At 42.4% G+C, this 17,096-nt stretch overlaps 2 protein-coding genes across 4 annotated transcripts in view; both read right to left on the minus strand.

Moving 5' to 3' along the window:
- Positions 1 to 135: 135 nt before the first annotated feature.
- LOC120796966 (guanine nucleotide-binding protein G(I)/G(S)/G(O) subunit gamma-4) lies at positions 136 to 12,679 on the minus strand. Of its 2 annotated transcripts, none has more exons than XM_040140205.1 (3): positions 12,246 to 12,679; positions 10,717 to 10,822; positions 136 to 2,204 (listed from the first exon to the last, which is right to left on the minus strand). In XM_040140205.1, the coding sequence occupies exons 2-3, from the start codon at positions 10,813 to 10,815 to the stop codon at positions 2,076 to 2,078; spliced, it is 228 nt and encodes a 75-aa protein (XP_039996139.1). In that variant the 5' UTR covers positions 10,816 to 10,822; positions 12,246 to 12,679; the 3' UTR covers positions 136 to 2,075. The 2 variants fall into 2 exon arrangements, with proteins under 2 accessions (XP_039996139.1, XP_039996140.1); XM_040140206.1 differs by lacking the exon at positions 12,246 to 12,679 and adding an exon at positions 12,072 to 12,228.
- Positions 12,680 to 15,405: 2,726 nt separating this feature from the next.
- The window catches only part of lyst (lysosomal trafficking regulator), a 54,278-nt gene continuing 52,587 nt past the window's right edge, over positions 15,406 to 17,096 (minus strand). For both annotated transcript variants that reach the window (XM_040138987.1, XM_040138988.1), the window contains 6 exons: positions 16,970 to 17,068; positions 16,358 to 16,497; positions 16,110 to 16,207; positions 15,838 to 15,994; positions 15,664 to 15,735; positions 15,406 to 15,544 (listed from right to left, as the gene is read on the minus strand). In XM_040138987.1, the coding sequence (XP_039994921.1) occupies positions 15,406 to 15,544; positions 15,664 to 15,735; positions 15,838 to 15,994; positions 16,110 to 16,207; positions 16,358 to 16,497; positions 16,970 to 17,068 (705 nt within the window). The remainder of the gene's footprint in view (positions 15,545 to 15,663; positions 15,736 to 15,837; positions 15,995 to 16,109; positions 16,208 to 16,357; positions 16,498 to 16,969; positions 17,069 to 17,096) is intronic.

The raw sequence follows: 17,096 nt of genomic DNA on the forward strand, positions 1-17,096 counted from the left end.
GTTCCTCTGCGAGACCCACAACCATTTGCAGTGGCTTTTTATGTTATCGGTGTGATCGGACAGACTGTATCTCAAAACGTCAGTGAGAGACACGAAGCACAAATACTGAAGACACGGCACATCTCGGTTGCCCTTTTCCTTTAATTCATTGGATCCTTCAAAGGATTTACAAAGCCGTCATTTAAATGCTATTTTTTCCCAAAACGATAATACCATTCATGAATACAGCTGCACCTTGTTGACATATCCGGACTCCAATGAGATTATTATGTGCAGAGTAGCACCCAGAAAGTCAATGAAGAGGCAATATATAATTTCATAATAGTTCTCTCTGTTATAGATAGAAATAAATCCATGCAATATTCATCTCTAGCTGTTATATTTCTTGTTTCAGATTTGGCACCATCCTTAAGATGAGGTCAGTGAGAGTGCCCTGAGGTCAGTCTCAGGTTTTCAGATAGGAAATAATAACAATAATTATCCTGAAAACAATTTGAGTCCGATAGTTTGTGTTTGTGACAGTCCGGTATCAGAGTATGATTCCTAATGTGATGGCTGTTCAAGTACCGAGAGGAAATTTCTTTAATTTTACAGAAATGATGATGCAAAAAGCCTGAACCACCAGAGGGAATCATATTATGTAAACCGACCCTTACCACTATTTTTAAAAAATACTCAGATAGTATCAATAATTGCATGATTTATAAATGCTTTTCTTTCCTAAGTATCATACAAGCCTAGTAGCACTACACGTCATGTAGCTGTCAGTGCTATGCAACAAATATTCAATAATACTACTGATAATAACAATATTAATAACAATCATAACAAGTCATCGTAAAAATTAGCAAATGCTTTTGAACTACCATGTAAAGGAAATGTTTCGACAGTGTGCTTTTTCTTCCAGAACAAACAAAACGGAAAAAAGGCTGTGGGACCACAGTGTGAAGAGCACACTGCTCTCACAGAAATTGGCACTGTAACATACTGTACACTCTAAAAGACCGACAGTCCCTCAGAAACACAGGAGGCTGTCAAAAAGGAGCAGAAAAACATGCAGGCCTCACGTTTGGCATTAATGTCAAAGGCCGTGCCATTCACTCTAGGACAGGCAAAAAGAATCAGGCTCAGGAAACATGCCCAGCAAACAAATGAGACCATTAAGGAAATAAGAGGAAAAGATATCCAGCAACTTGTAAAAAATATTCCAGTACGGGGCTGCAGGATGAACTGATAGTCTCTGATTTCAAGTGGATGAAGTTTATGAAGAGTAAATCAAACAGAGAAGTAAAGGAAGAATGCATTAGAGCGGGCCTGGGAAGGAGGCGGCAGAATCATAAAAGATTTTTGACTGAAGAGTTGTTTGCACAGTGATAACCCTGAAGAACTCGTCTCGCCGTTCAAACATTAGCTCTGCATCTTTCAATAAACGGAGTGCAGTTTGCTCAATCTCAAGTTATTTACTATCTGACATAGGGTTTCTATTTCTGTGCTGTAGTCTGAATCTGACTGTACTAATTGTTGGTGACTGGAGGCAAATTGAAACAAGCCACTAGTAAGGGAAGTGTCACATTGATGTGGTACTGTCAGTAAATGTTGCTACAAATAGTCAAACCTGTGCACTGAAAGGAAGAAAAGGCTAACTCAAAGTGTGTTCAAGATAATACAAAGATTAATGTTTTTTATTCAGATAAAGGGAAAGGGAATAGATGGTTTAAAAAAAAGTCGTAGACACTGGGCAAATTTCTGTTTCCTGAGGCATGTTAAGATCTAGCACGAGAAAAGAAAAAAGAAAAAAAAACATCTCTCATCTCATTAAGCACTGAGCAAGGCTGTTCTCTAATAACAAAGCAATAACAAACCTATTTAACAAGACATAATACGCTCACTGGGTTGCCAGTTTGGTAGCTGACTCCCCCTAAAACCTTCAGCCACCAGGACAGAGCTGACCAACAACAGAGTGTCCACCTGGCAAAACTCAACGCAACGCCTATTGCCAGTAGCTTCAGGGGAGGTGAAGACAGAGAAGCCAGGCGACGCCATGCCTGAGCCTGTGCAGCTCTACCGGCAGGTCATCAGAGGATGGTGCAGAAGAACTTCTTCTCCCGGAAAGGGTTCTCAGAGGCGGGGACGGGCACGATGAGAGGGTCCTCGCGTATGTGGGCGTCGCAGTACGCCATCAGGTCTGCAGCTGCTTTGGATACCTGAAACGTTGAGACAAAGGAAAAGGACATGAACATGTGATCATATGTTCTGTCACTAGTGCAAAATAACAAAAACTTGTGATGTATGTCTAAAAATAGAGTCACGGAGACGTTTCCTTTGCCCGAATCCCTCTCTTTATTTGAAATATCTTTTAAAATTATGTTTGGGATGTTTTTGCAGCTATCAAAATTAAAACTAATCGCCCTCTCTTCCAGTACGCCATGCTTTATTTACAGCGTTTTAGAACTATCTTGTCTTCATCAGGTAGTGTTAGAGTTTGTTTCCAGTTTTCTTATCTGTAGTTCTTCGGCCGCATGACTTAAAAGTTCAAAGCCAAGCCGGGGACGTTTGTTGCATCTCACTTGCATCATTTTCTGTCATTTCACCTCTGTCGCTATCGAATAAGATGCCCCCAAAAATAATCACTTTAAAGAAGGATTCCACAATGACTGTCAAAGGGAGAGAGAGATTTAAAGGAGATGCTCACTCAAAGGGAGGTGTTCTGGATTTCCAACGTTCATTGGATTACATTTCTTCTGAAAACTGGTATTCATTGAGAATAATATGACTTTTAGTTTAAGGAGTAAAGCTTTAAAGTCCTAGTTTACGGATGACCTTACCTAATTTCTAGTTAGGGTTACCCATCAGCATTAAGAGGTGGAATAGATATTGTGTTTTGAAAGTTTTGGATGAAAGGGTATAGAACCTTTGGTTTTTTGTTGCACAAGACAACCCAGCTATTCACTCTGAGGCTGTACAGTAGCGCATTGAGCTAAATGCTAAAGCCAGCTTGGTAACATGCTCACAAAGCTAACATACTGTTGTTAATGTATAATGTTTACCATGTTCACCGTTTTAGTTGAGCGTGTTAGCATGCTAACATTTTCTAACTAGCCCGAAACACAAAGTTCAGTTGAGGCCGATGGGAATGTCATAAGAGTTGCATGTATTAGGTCACAAACCAAAGTACTGGGCAAATGAAATTTTGGCCTGATGATGGAGTAAGGGGAAATGTCAGGGGATTCATCCTCTGCGGACCAAGAATGTCGGTACAAACTTTCACAGCAATCCATCCAATCGTTGGTGAGATGTTTCAGTCCGAACCAAAGAAGCGCACGGACCAACATTGCCACGCCACTCACACGGCTAAAAATGGGGATTCAACCTTTTGACCCACTGATGGTTCTAGATCGATTGTTGTATTTTGTGTAGGGCATTTTGAAAAGCTGGTTGCATTATTATATGTTTTTTTCTTTATGCTCATTTATATTTCTCTTGTACATTTCTTTATCCTTTGAGAGTAAATACTGTATTTTATAACAGCTATTATAAAAAGTTGATGGTAATGTTTTGTTTACTTGATGACAATTACTGATGATGTACGAGACACAAGATTGCCTATGTGAGGAAACTGAAAACAACGTCAGATATGACCCTCATGAAGGTAGGCCAGCCAAAAACATTTGGTGAGGTGAATAAGGCATGGTCCACTGGAGAAGAGTTGTGCGACTAATTTTGATAGACTTGCACTGAAGCTCATGATGTTCTGCAACTCGCCATGTGTTCGTTCAGGCAGAAAATGTTTTTGGAGCTAAACTTGATCCAGATGAGACCTGTCAAAAATCATATTGTCTTTGTTTCTGATTTGTCAGTACCTGTGGCGACTGCACTGATGCCTGTAACCTTGGCCTCAGGCAAGAGGAAAAGACAGCTCATCAGGATGACTGACAAGTATCAAGGCACAACCTCAAAAAGCTGAGGGCTAAGGAGGATGGGACTAACAACAAACTGACTCATGGCGAAAAGTTGCATATTGTAATTTTCAAAGTCAAACCCTGACTAAAAATTTTACAGTACGGTCAGACCTAATGTGAGTGCAGGTTTCCACACAGGAGCTGAGTGGGAGGTAAACGGAGGTGAGGCTGCAAATGGAGAGCAGAGGAGCAGCTGCATCAGAGGGACGGCGAGGGCTCAGGGATCTATGTGGAGGACGGAGCCATCTGATCTCCTGCCTGCCACTTCACCTCACCCACTGCTGCTCTCACAAGAGAAATGGAATGCACAAAACTCATCACGCTGCCCATCACTTTTAGTCTCTAACTGGGACTCGTACAGTATCATTATCACAGCACGAAATGATCCTGTCAGGAACAAGAAGGCTGGGTTTTACTCTATATTTTTCTTGATGCCAACAAATCCCATTAAAAGACCAAAAACAACAATGCTTTATTCAGTCTCTCAGTCTTTCTGAATTCCCTACCACATGGCACTCAGCCGCAAGCCCATTCGTTCCTACTGAGGACGTAAATCTATTAAAACGGTTCACAAATATACTAGGTTCAGAAATTTCCTAAAACAGCCGAGCACTGTAGTTTTGAACAAAGTTTACCCAAACAGGAATAAATAATGTATTTGTTGGGGACTATTTTCATTCATGGATTAATACGCATCTGGTGGCACAGAGGCATAAGCTACAGTATATCGGGTTTTAGCATCACAGGCAATACTTGTTGCTAGGATCAATTCATTATTGGTTTGGTCTTTTCATGTGATTAGTTGACAATAAAAAAATATAGAATGTCACCAGCTTTATCTTTTAACCTTGTTAGCCAACTCTCCCTGTCAAAATACACAACTTAAAATGAATATCTGAAAATGTCTTTTGTTTCTTTTTGTATCCCCTCAGGTGTATTCACTCTATCTTTACCTCAGTTGCTCACCCAGGCTTTGGGATTCCCCTAAGGAGCCCCAAGACAAATAAGTGTGGTGACAAGATGATTACAGAGATAAAAATAAATAAACAAACGTATATTTCTGTTACACAAATGATATTTCTAATCTTTGATTTTATTCTTTTGAGATACCAGATACTTTCAGCTCTTCGGGGTATCTAGAAATCCCTCAGATGAATCAGTCTTAGGGGGGAAAATGGTTGAACTGTTCAGACCTCACATCCACACATGAGGCTATAACCTGTGATGAGGGGTCATAGCCTCATTTCAAGGGGCCACACAGAGCAAAATGTTTGGAAACCACTGAGCTACCTCATGCTGTACCAGTAAGCCTGAAACAAGACTAAGAGTGTACAGCCATGCTAGCAGCTCGGTGAGGCTGTACTTAGGCACAGCAGTGTTTTGAGCTAAATGCTAATCTAAGCATGCTAACATCCTCCGAAAGACAAGGCCTACGTGCCGATGCGGTGCAGGTATAATGCTTGCCATGTTCCCCATCTTAGTTTAGCATATTAGCATGCCAACGTTTGTTACTTTGCACATTTGAGTAACCCCATCAGAACGCAATATCCTCTTTGTAATAGAGATACATGACAGTGTCTCTCCTGTTTCACTGGCAGTGTAAAATACTGATTTTCCACCCTGTATCCTCTGTTAGAAAAAAAACGTAATGGAATTCAAAACCAGGGGACATCCAGCAGTGCAACACATTAAGTTCCCGAAGCAAAAAAAGAAAAATGACAGGATTAGCAGTATTATCACACATGGTAACCTCCCTGCATGATTCTGTTAGCTCTCTGCTCTAACCACTGCAGCCACCTTCTTCCAGCTGTTGTGTCTTTATTATTTATTTCAGCTTCACACCATACTGAATTTGAATATTTGGGAGCATACTATGTGACTAAACTAAACACCAATTCTGATCTAACTCAATTTGATTAAGATCATATTCAAAGTACTAGAGAGGCATCTTAATAAAAACGACTCTAAAGACACAACATACCTTTAATGGTTGACTATTTTAGCTGCATATTTATTTTTAAAGACTTCTTGTCTCTAGACTGCCAAATTCAGTCACTAATCTCAGTCTCCAAGCCTGCACAAAGTGGAAACATTAACAAAGCCTTCTCTTGCAATGCAAGTAAACTACTTATTCTCACAATCAGCCTAAATGTAATAATTTCGATTATCACGTAACTGCAACCACGGTTTCTGCAGAAAACGAGCCCCACAGGATAAAAAGTGGTATTGCACAGTGTGTCACTGGGCCCAGACTGACTGTAATTACACGGCAGCCCCATGATGGAAGGAAAGTCCTTCTAATTAGCACAGATCACATTCCTTTGGCTGATCGAGCAATTAATGAGAACGCGGTGATCCCTCAATCAGCAGCACAGAGACCGCTCTTGTCACTGATATACTCTCCCTCATCAGATCCCTTAATTAAATTTAAGGGATCGCCAGACCTCTTTCTCTGCACTTTTCTCTGCTTTCATTCGCAGCCACATTCTGCTTCAGTGGCTCTTTTTGGGGCTGTTAATAAAGAATTACTTGGACCTCCAAGACTGATGCCTCATGTGGTTATAAAGCACAAACAGCTGCCTGCCTATCAATCATCCACCAACTGCTGAGAAAATCATACAGATGTGAATCCATGCCGCCACTACAACTGTTACCATTTTTTAGAGGAACACGCCAACTCCTTTATCTTTCGGTGCTAAAAGGTTTTCACATACAGGTGAGAGCAAAAACGCACCACTCTGGAGCCAAACGAGATTTTTTGTCAGACCTGCTACGGGGCTGAGTGAAAGCCTTTCAGATAGAGATCAACTGTGGCATTTAAATTCATTTACGTTCAAGACTTATGCGATTTTTTCTCCATAAATTGCTAAAGTGACGCTAAAACTTTGCCCTGATCTAAATACTTCTCAGCTCATTCTAGGTAACGATATCATTTTACACTCGTCACCATTTACCTTTCACCTTCAGCAGAGCTGCAAATGAGTTTGTTTGCCTTTCAAACTATTTCGGGTGTGATGGCAGGTTATTATGGGTGCTCTTATTTTATACTCTTGCAACTAACAGTTTACAGCTTAAAGTGCACAAAACAATTTTTTCTGTTGTGTCACTGTCCTTATTGTTCCACCATGTGAATCCACTTGAGAACTGGCTTCATGATTCATGTTCAGATTTGCAATTTAATGGCAATATTGATATGGTTAGCACTCAACTTAATTAACTTTATTTTGTAAAGAATATTATTGTATGTTTCGTGTTTATGGTAATCTATATTCCCCTTGCAAATTTCTGTATCTAATAAAAGTAAATATGGTATTTTGTAAAATGATTTTTAAAAATGTATATATATATATATATATATATATATATACCTTTGGTGATCTATGTCACATGACTTTTTATTTTGATGGATGTGCATTGCAGCTCACACTTTTCTGCAGCTCGCTGTGCGTGGATTCTAAAAGTTCACGGTGGTTTGAACTCAGAACAACCTGTTGGAGCTCCACAGACTTACAATGTTGATGATAGGAGGGGAATGGGTGCAGAAGAAAAGCGCTTGTACAAACTGGGGGTGTAGCTGGGTCATGGACGTTATCAGTTTCGTCAGTGCACGGTCAATGGAAAAAATAACTTTTTGATTGACTATTGATGTCAAAACCAAGTCTTCTCTTTAAAACATATGTAAATGTCTGAAACCAAAAAAATGAAAAATTGAAATGAGATTACAAAAAGTCAACTTGTAGGTTCAAGTCAAGTCTTCTAGATAAACCTTCCAAATAATTGCGCTGTTTTTAATAAGAGGAGGTTTTCTTTTAAGCAGCCTTTGTTGTGCTTAGTAGGGAAACTTCCAGGCCTGGCTAAAATGCTGAGCGAACAGCCTCGGGGCTGAGGGGCAATCACTCCCTGAGCACATGAGTAGCGTACCGAATGAGATGATGACACGGCCTTTCAAGTTGCACAAGAAGTCGTTGGTGAAAACGATTGAGAAGAGCCGTCCCTTAACTCTCCAGAAACATATTAATTGTAAACAGGCTTTTATTGGGGTGAACACATAACGCATTAAAAACAATGACTTGTAAGAATGGTTCTATCTATTGAATGGAGATAATATAGAAATCTCTATTTACAGTATCAGTATTATGACATTTTATAGTATGGTGACTGACTCAACCATAAAGAGTATATAGGGCTCAAAAGTCAATATTTAACCAGGTGTTGTTTGATGAGGACATATACTCTTTATGAGGTCTGTACCTCTTCACAATAAAAGTCTGGTGGAGTTGCAGGAGATTAAGGGTATGAGGGCTATTACAGAGCGCACTGGCCCATTCAAGTGTCTAGATCTTTGCTGAGTGTAGGAATCTGACCCAGCGACCTTAAGCTCACAAGCGTGATGCACGCTTGCAGAAATCCAACACTGGCAATGTAAGATGAGGAGAAATCTCGCATGAGAAAGCGATATCCAAGGACACGCACTACGATCATCCTCGGAAAAGATGACCCAGATTGGTAGGAAGCTAATGTCAGAAGTGGTCAACGATCAGTGTAACCAACCGTGCCTCTGGGTGGTTCGTCCCTTACACTCACTACCTACGGGGTACTAGGGTCTCTGGGCTGTGCACAGGAGATACGCTCTGACAGAGAGTTGGCGACATGGGTCCTTTCAAGGTGAACGTAGGTTTCATGTGACGCCAGTCAGAGGAAGCTGCACTAAACTACACTGAGAAACATTAATTTCCTTCTCAGCTTGCAGTCGGCTGTTGGAATAAATTATGGGAACTCATTATGGTTGATTATGAGAGTTTATCTATGTGAAAGCAAAGTTTTATAAAGCCTTTTGTGGCTCCAGAGGGAGCTGCGTGAAATCTGATAAATGGCCTCAAGTGATGTCACTTGGAGAAGGAAGAAGAATCGATAGAAAAGACAATATTTATGGTTTTGCTGCATCAATTTTGAAGCCTTTTTCAAACCGTCCATTGTGATTGACAACGTTATAGAAGTGCAAATGTTAAATCAGTGGAGTACTGTTTTAAAGAACAGAGAATCCATGAAGGACAGATACAAGATAATGGTGATAATGGTGATGATTTACTGCTACTGTCTCATGGGTTAATGGATTCATAATGCACTGAGATGACAAATAGTACATAACTGTGGACAAAGTAGACAACACTTTGCATTATGCACTTTGCATTTAAATGAAGGAATAGTACGACATTTTGGGAAATATGCTTATTCACTTTCTTGTTGAGAGTTAGACGAGAAGATTGATACAACTTTCACGTCTGTACCATAAATGTGTAGCTGGTGCCAACGGCTGGTTAGCTTAGCTAAGCTTTAATACTGGAAACGCGGGGAAACGGCTGGCCCGGCCCAGTCCAAACAGGAGACAAAATTCACCTTCCAACGCCTCCCAAGTTCTCCGGTTGACAGTGTTATATCGTGTTTGTTTAATTCGTACAAAACCTCAAGTGTAAAAACAGCACACGGTTGTGGATCATTCCATGACCAGGAACAGGCACTTCCAAACAAAGCAGATAGAACAACATATAACATGGTGATCAATCAGCCTTAGGTGATCGCAGGCAGATTAAGTTAGCTTTGGACAGAGCCAAGGCTAGCTGTGTCCCCATGTTTCCAGTCTTTAGGCTAAGCTAAGCTAACTGGCGGTTGGCTGTAGCTATATATCTACTATACAGACACGATGTTTGCATCTGACTCTCAGCGAGAATGAGAATAAGTGGATTTCCCAAAATCAAGCTATTCCTTTTTATTTAGTGCTTTTAAAATGACGAGATGTCACAGTTTGTCACAAAGGAGGCAATGGCTAAATCAGCGAATCCCATGAAATGACTAAAACCAACAATGTGTCAGTCCGTCTCTCGGAACCCACCCAGCCTCCCTGTGACTCTCAGCCCCCAAAGCCCACTTACTCCTACTGGAGAAGCAAATCTTTAAAAACAAGTCACAAATATATACTTTCATTAAAAAAAAAAACAAAAACAAAAAAAAAAACGCTCAGTAATTTCCTAAAACAGTTGGCTAATGTAGTTTTTGAGACTTTATTTGAACAGGAGTAATTAGTGCATTAATAGCGGACTAATTTGAGCAGCAGATGAATACATCTTTGGTGCACTAGTGGGTATTTACAGCAAGGGGACAGCGGACGTGGGATTGCCCCTGTTCATGGTCATGAAGGCAGCAGCCAGCGTGGCTCACTGATGTGTTTCTGTCGTTTTTGGGACAACGGCATCAATGTTACAGCCTAGATACTGAGCTAAATATGATTAGTTTAGTAGATTAAATGATTAGTTTTCGTTTAATTGTGTGCAATTACTAAGCAAAACCATTGTTTTGTGCTTTGTTTAGACCCAAAATAAATAAAGATTAAATATTACTGGAGGTCAGACAAACAAATATTTTACCCTATAGATTTCCCAGTTATATCCATGCAGACCTTAGATAAGCTGATATAACCGGGTTATATCATTTAGGATTCATGCTCAGCTATCACACAATTGTTATGGCAACGATACAGTAGCTCAATCAATCGTCGAAGGGTTGAAAAATGTATCGATTTTGTTGTAAACCCTCTATCGAGCTCAGTTGTTGAGAGATGAGTTTTTGGCAATTTTGTTCGTGACTGACTTAATTTTTAGAATAATGCACACTTCAGCTAGGTGGTTGCAGCTATGTTAAAAAAAAAAAGGGGCATGCAAATATTTCCCCACGGACACAGGTGAAAGTAAAAGCCCTGTACCTTTATCCTGTCCATGCAGGCCTCCATCTTCAGCTGCTCCACGGCTTTCCTGGCTTGGGAGATGCTGGCCGTGCTGTTGTTGGCGATACCGTCCTTCATGGTGCTCCTGTGACACCAAACACCGGGGGGGGGGGGAGTCATAGAGTCAGTGAACATCACATTAAATCCAGAAAGCAGCAGCCCTCCTGGCGATGTCTCTGCCCCCCTCGGAGCAGCCATTCTCTGCCACAACCTTTTTTTTTTTCTTTTTTTTTTTAATTCAAAGGACCCATTTTGTCTGGGGGAATGTGTTTTACAGCAGCTAAGCTCCATTTTATCTGAAGAAAGAGCTCTGAAGGCAGCAGCTGGACAGCAGTCATTTTTCAGTCAGTGTTCATGCATGATTAGCTTTCTTTCCTTTTTTTTCCCCGGCCAAGTTATTCTTTACAGTAACAGGCTGGGGGAGACGTTACAAAGCGTTAAAACACACAGAAACACACACCGCTTTGGAGCTGCGTGGTTCGCCACAGGGCTCAAGTGCTTTGCTCAAAGACACTTCCGCAGACATTTGGGTGGTTAGTGTTGCCTGGTTTCCTTTGAACGATCCGTTTTTTGGACCCTTCCAAGGGAATCAGACCTACAACTTTCCTTCCTCTGCCGCAGCAACTACAGACCGGAGCAGACCTGTCCCCTCTTCGCCTTCATCTTCTCAACTTTCTCCACAATGTGCATCAGTGAAGATGCAGGGTTTTTCACCTGATTCACCGCAAACAGCCTTTTCCTGTCGATCTCTCGATGTAATGACTAAATCTTGTTCTCATTTTAGGCCCCTTGACCCCCTCACTCATGAAATGTCCCAGTTCGGCAGCCAGAGCAGAGGGATGACACCTGACCACAGATGTGTTTTATAATAACGTGCATTAGAATATGAGGCATTTCACTGGAGAGAACTGCTGAATCAGTTCACATTCACTGTGGATCTTTTTTTTTCTTCTTTTTTTTTTTCTTGCATCGATTTGTTTATTTATTTCATTTCCATCGCATCAAGTCGAATTCAACTGTATTTAAACAGATATCATAAAGCAGGTGTCTTTTTAAAGGGGGAGGCAGACGGTGAATTCAGTCTCCAATCCCACCCTTCCTGCCTTCAAAGCCAATTTTACAGCTTTTAATCACTCCCTCGTAGGAAGCTATTAGGCCTTTCCCATTTAGGTTTCCCCTCGACTCGTCCATCCTGAAGCTCACACGGCTGCATCTGGGGCTTGGACGGGGGTCTACGCCGTTTTATCCAGATGCAACGATGCTAATTGTTGCTGCAGATTTCTCAGACATGGGCGACTCTTTATTTCTAAGGGGGTTAAATTGTGGACACACACCGTGCGGGCTGCGGCCCTGGTCAGAGAGCAGAAAACAGCAGACCCCACATCATGAAAAACAACAAACAAACAAACTAAGGATTCTGCAGGAGGGAATCACAGAGAAATCTCCTGACGCTTCGCTGCATTGCTCGGCTACGAGCTGATTAATGTAGGCAACAGCCGCCGACCTACCTGAAATGTGCCAATGGATTTCCAATTTGGAGAATTCCGGGTTGACTCCACCCAACACACACACACACACACACACACGCACGTACACACACACGCGCGCGCGCGCACACACACACACAAACACACCAAAAAAAACCCAAAAAAAAAAAACAGAGGATCTGTCAAATATCAAATGATAAGAGGAAATCCCAGCCTCGTTTCGCTCTGGACTGAACCCGAGGAGGTAAATCCTGGCGTTCTGGTTTCGCCCCAGCGGTTCGCTCAGTGTGAGTCGTGCGTATTCCGTGTAGGAAGAGGAGATCCGGGCGGCGAGGTCTTGGCGAGCACCACGGCTGGACTCGGAGAGATGTTACGCATGCAGCAGGGGGGGACACCTCCGTGTGACGATCGGATGCAGGCGGCGGGGCAGTGAGCGCTCGATCAGCGGACCAGGAGCTGCAGCGAGCAACAAGCCGGGATGCGTTACTGTACAAAATGACCCTAAACGCGCCGAGACCGCCCGTCAGGCAAATTAGTATCTGCTGTTATTCTAATTTGCTTTATTGCTGCAGAAGGCACCAGAGATCCGCAGGCTTTCCCGTTTCATTTTTACATCAGCTTTGACATCACCGGGTCCCCCCCCCCCCATAGTAACCGAGGGGCCATAACAACAATTCTTTTTGGGGGAATTTGCATCCAAATCAAAAACCCCGATTCAATCTATTCTATTTGATTCGTAGTCAATATTTTTTCTTCCTATTTATACTTGTGATTTGATATAGTAATTTGTGCAGCATCACCTAGGTTGCTTCTTGCTTTAGATGTCCCTGAACGCACCTCGCTGCACAAAGCAAGAAATGGACACAAAAGACAAGCTGTAGTAATATTTCTTCAAATATTTATATATATTTATATTTATATATTTATATATAATATACTCATCACATGGTTTGTCCATACATACACACACGCACATTTATACAAACAAAGAGACATAAAACATGACCTTTCAGAGCCTCAGACCACGATGCCAAACTGCAAAACCAGCCCAAAGAGGTCAATTAAAGGACACAATTAAAGCAACCTTAAATTATGCATAGCTTAAGTTATCAACTGAAAATTATTTCCTTCTGTGTCAGAAAGCACAAAAAAAAACCAAAAAAAACAAAAAAACATTGTCCATTAACACATTTTCCTCTCTGATTTTTGTCATTTTCTCAAAACACAAAACAAAACACGAAAAAAAAAAAATCATACAATCTCACATGGATGTTAAAGAGAAAAGAAAAGGTTGTGACAAACACTTTTATAAAGTTTGAAGGAGGATATGTATGTACACATGCAAGCATGAAACAGTAAACAAACGCAGTAACATCATGTCTTGTACAGGCCTGACTCTGCACACAGCAAGAGTCCAGGTGGGCTGAGGAAAAAAACCCAAAACCAAACAAACAAACACAAAAAACAGGACAACACAAAAGGAATGACATCATGATATAATAAGAAATATTCCCTTTTTTGTAAACAAGTCAAACACAAAGTGTGAAATGTAAGACATCATTTCATAATAGAAGGCTCGCTGCAGTCACCACAAAGGCAAAACAATTTGTTTCACAGCTGTGTTAGTACAACCCTGCACTCTTACCATATGAAACGTTAAAAAAAAAAAAAAAAAAAAAAAAAAGATCTATTGCAGGTTTATGTCTGATATTGCTTTCTGGATTTGATTCATTAGTTGTAGAATTAAAGCAAAGCTCAGTTCATATTAAGACCACAGATCATTGGTTCTTGTTGAATTAAACGGTAGTTTTAAAAAAAAAAAGTGCTTCGACTACCATTTGACACATAATAAATGACAAACTGAAAGTACGGTAAGTTGAGAGTGGGAATGTAAAGAATAGCTGCATGGATCCATGGGTGGGTTAAGGAAAGAAACATTTGGTTGATTGGCTCCCAGACTGATCAGTGTAGTGTATAAAATTCTGAGATTAACTGTAAACCTCATCAGTGCAGGAAACGCTAAAAGCTCCAACCTCAGCCTGCTGGACATGATGCTCTTCACCACACCCTCCCACCTGCCACAACCTCTTTTTTAATGCTGCACAGGTACTAGGCATGCCCCGCAGATCAGTGAGGATGAGGTGGCATTTCGGGGATTCCTCTCCGCTTTTTCTCCAGCTTTAGGCAGCTAAGACTGTTTGTTAATTGCTCTCTCAGAATCTCAGCGAGATCTATGAAGCAGCGAAAGGTTTGTAGTGCGTTTGAGCGACAGACAGTAAAACACAAGGGAAGGAGAGAAGGAAAGATGAGCCTCCATGGTGTTTCTAATAAATAAATGGATATCAACATTTCTCAATGCAAAAGGACAGGTTCAACCAAGGAAGGCATTAATGAAGGAGTATCGTGACAGCAAATGTCACACAGTCAAGGTCAGCATAATCCTAGCATGCAAAAGTAGGACAGATCAGCCGACACAAGGTACAATTCACCCCAACGTCCCCCCATCCCTCCACTGAGCTCAGATACAAAGTGATGCAAGGCCGTGACACTAGTGTTCAGACTTGAATGGAGCAGACAGCCCAGCAGAGCGGCGTCTCACTCCCACAGAGCAGGACGTCTCCCAGTGACAGACGCGAGGAGGGGCTCACAGCTACTGCAGCGTCAGCGGGACACACTCGCCGGGCTCCGGCAGCAATCTGTCAGACGACGCACTGCGGGAGATCTGAGGGGCCGCTGAGGTGAGAGACGGGGGTCTTCACACATTGGGGTCCGGCTTTGGCCAGACGATAGCAGCTTACCAGGAAACAGCAAAATCAACATCACACGAGGATCTTTGCGCAACAAAAACTCATCAGCAGAGAAACAAAAGAATGAAAGACTTAGACCAAACATACTCTGAAATTTTTTTTTGTGTAAAGTGTCTGTTGCAGCTTCAGCCAAACGTTCATCCACCCCCCCCCTCCCAACATTCCACTTTAGTATGTTTATAAATATATATTTATATACATATAATACTATTTTTATAATCGTTTCTTGCTGGGAGTGGCTGGGGGTGGCTTTAGTTAAAAGTCAAGGAGGGTTCAGGGAGGATGAGGCCATGCTGACAAGTCATGGAGGGTGGGGGTGGGGGGGGGGTGTCCTCTTGCCGAGAACTGGACAGTAGTAAACGTCAGACACACAGTCAGCCTGCAGCATAGCTGCTCAGGAAGGAGTAGAACATGGGCAGCTTCATGCGCTGCTGGTCCCGCCGACACCACGCCATCACCGTTCCCTCGCTGTTGGCCGTGTAGAGGTGGTGGCCGTCACACGAGTAGGTCAGGCTGAGGCACACAGGAGAGGATGTAATTATCAGTGTTCCCTACAGAATAACACTGAATATTTAAAATGAAGAACATTTACAATGGTGGCACTTAGCATGGTTGTAGCACTGTTGTGATACCTGATAATGGGTTTGCTCGACTTGGGAAAGGTGATTTCTCTCACTGGTTTCAAATCCCAGGTGCTCCACAACCTGAACATATTTCAGACATCAACATCAGTGTGAATAATTCAGTGTGTTGAGGAGAAAAGAAGCACGTAAACCCAAAAAAAAAAGAAAAGAGTTTCTGCTCACCTTACGACACCGTTCTCCAGCCCACCGGCAATGACGTTGACAGACACGCCCTCCGGCTGGTTGGAGAAGGCCACAGAACAGATGATCTCTCTGCAGTGGACGTGACCAATCAGGTCGCCGTTCACTGTCCACAGACGCAGGTCGCTGCCTCCGCCCACTGGATGCAAAGAAACATGTGTCATGACTCACATCAAGGACCGAAACAGACCTCAGTAAATCGGTAGATGCGATACGTTAAAAACACAGAGGTTGTAGAGCGAGACGTTCCTCACCCGAGTCGCAAACTGTTGCAATGTCGCCTGTGGTCTCGCTGGCAGACACAGCAGTCACCGGGCTTTTGTGGCCTGTGAGGCTTTGCACGTAACAGAGCCTGAAGAAACACAGAACTGCTCAAGGACCACACAAACTCCATGTTGCAAAGAGGTCGCTTTACTTTAGATTCCTCATCACACACAGAAAGAGACACAGAAGATATGACTAAAGCACTCTCTCTTTATTTTCACATCCCAGAGACACTTACCTGTTGAGGTCCCAGAGGATACAAGTACCATCTTTGCTGACACTGATGAGGATGCTGTAAGGTTTGCAGACAAACAGGCTGGTGACTTCCCCCGTGTGTCCGTACAGGTGAACCTGAGATTCCACCTCCATCTCTGAAGGCTATGGAAAGACATTATTCAAATTCAGACACATATTAGAGACCATGTACAGAGGACATACACATTGTACACATTGTGACTCATTGTTACCGTGGATGAGGTATCTTGGTTTTACAATTTCCTAATAAACTCCATTAATCAACCTCCAACAAGACTTTCTGAACAGCACAAATCAATTGCCACTGAAACAGCTTTCAGGAAAAGAGAAACAGGAAATGTAGTTGCTTGTTGGTGGGGACCAATGAAAGTCCGACAGCCTCTCCGATGACCGAACTCCCAGACCCCTAATCCCACTTGTACGCTCGGTGGAAATGTGTTTCAAGGGCAACCGTGATGTGACTAATGAAGCTGAGCATTTGAGCATGGTGAAGCTGAGGGGGAGAGGAGGGTGGGGGTAATGTGAGGTGGGTGGGTGGATTGGGAACTGATGTGGAGGCGGGAGGTTAGAGGGGGACGTCGCCATGGCAACCCACCGTGGTACTGGTGAAGCGGTTGCTGTAGGCGGTGATGACTCCACACTTGCTACCTGTAAATAGCTGGCAGCCATCAGGCACCCAGGCGCAGCTGGTCACCTGGAGGAGAGGGAGACGCACGGTTGGA

Source organism: Xiphias gladius, chromosome 11 (genome assembly GCF_016859285.1).
Source record: "Xiphias gladius isolate SHS-SW01 ecotype Sanya breed wild chromosome 11, ASM1685928v1, whole genome shotgun sequence".
Taxonomy (NCBI): Eukaryota; Metazoa; Chordata; class Actinopteri; order Istiophoriformes; family Xiphiidae; genus Xiphias; species Xiphias gladius.

Bases quoted from the DNA above. Each gene is read 5' to 3' on its own strand.
- LOC120796966 (XM_040140205.1), bottom strand. From the start codon at position 10,815: ATGAAGGACGGTATCGCCAACAACAGCACGGCCAGCATCTCCCAAGCC. The intron at 2,205-10,716 runs GTACAGGGCTTT...TCAACGTTTCAG, and splicing joins CCTGCATGGACAGGATAAAG to GTATCCAAAGCAGCTGCAGA.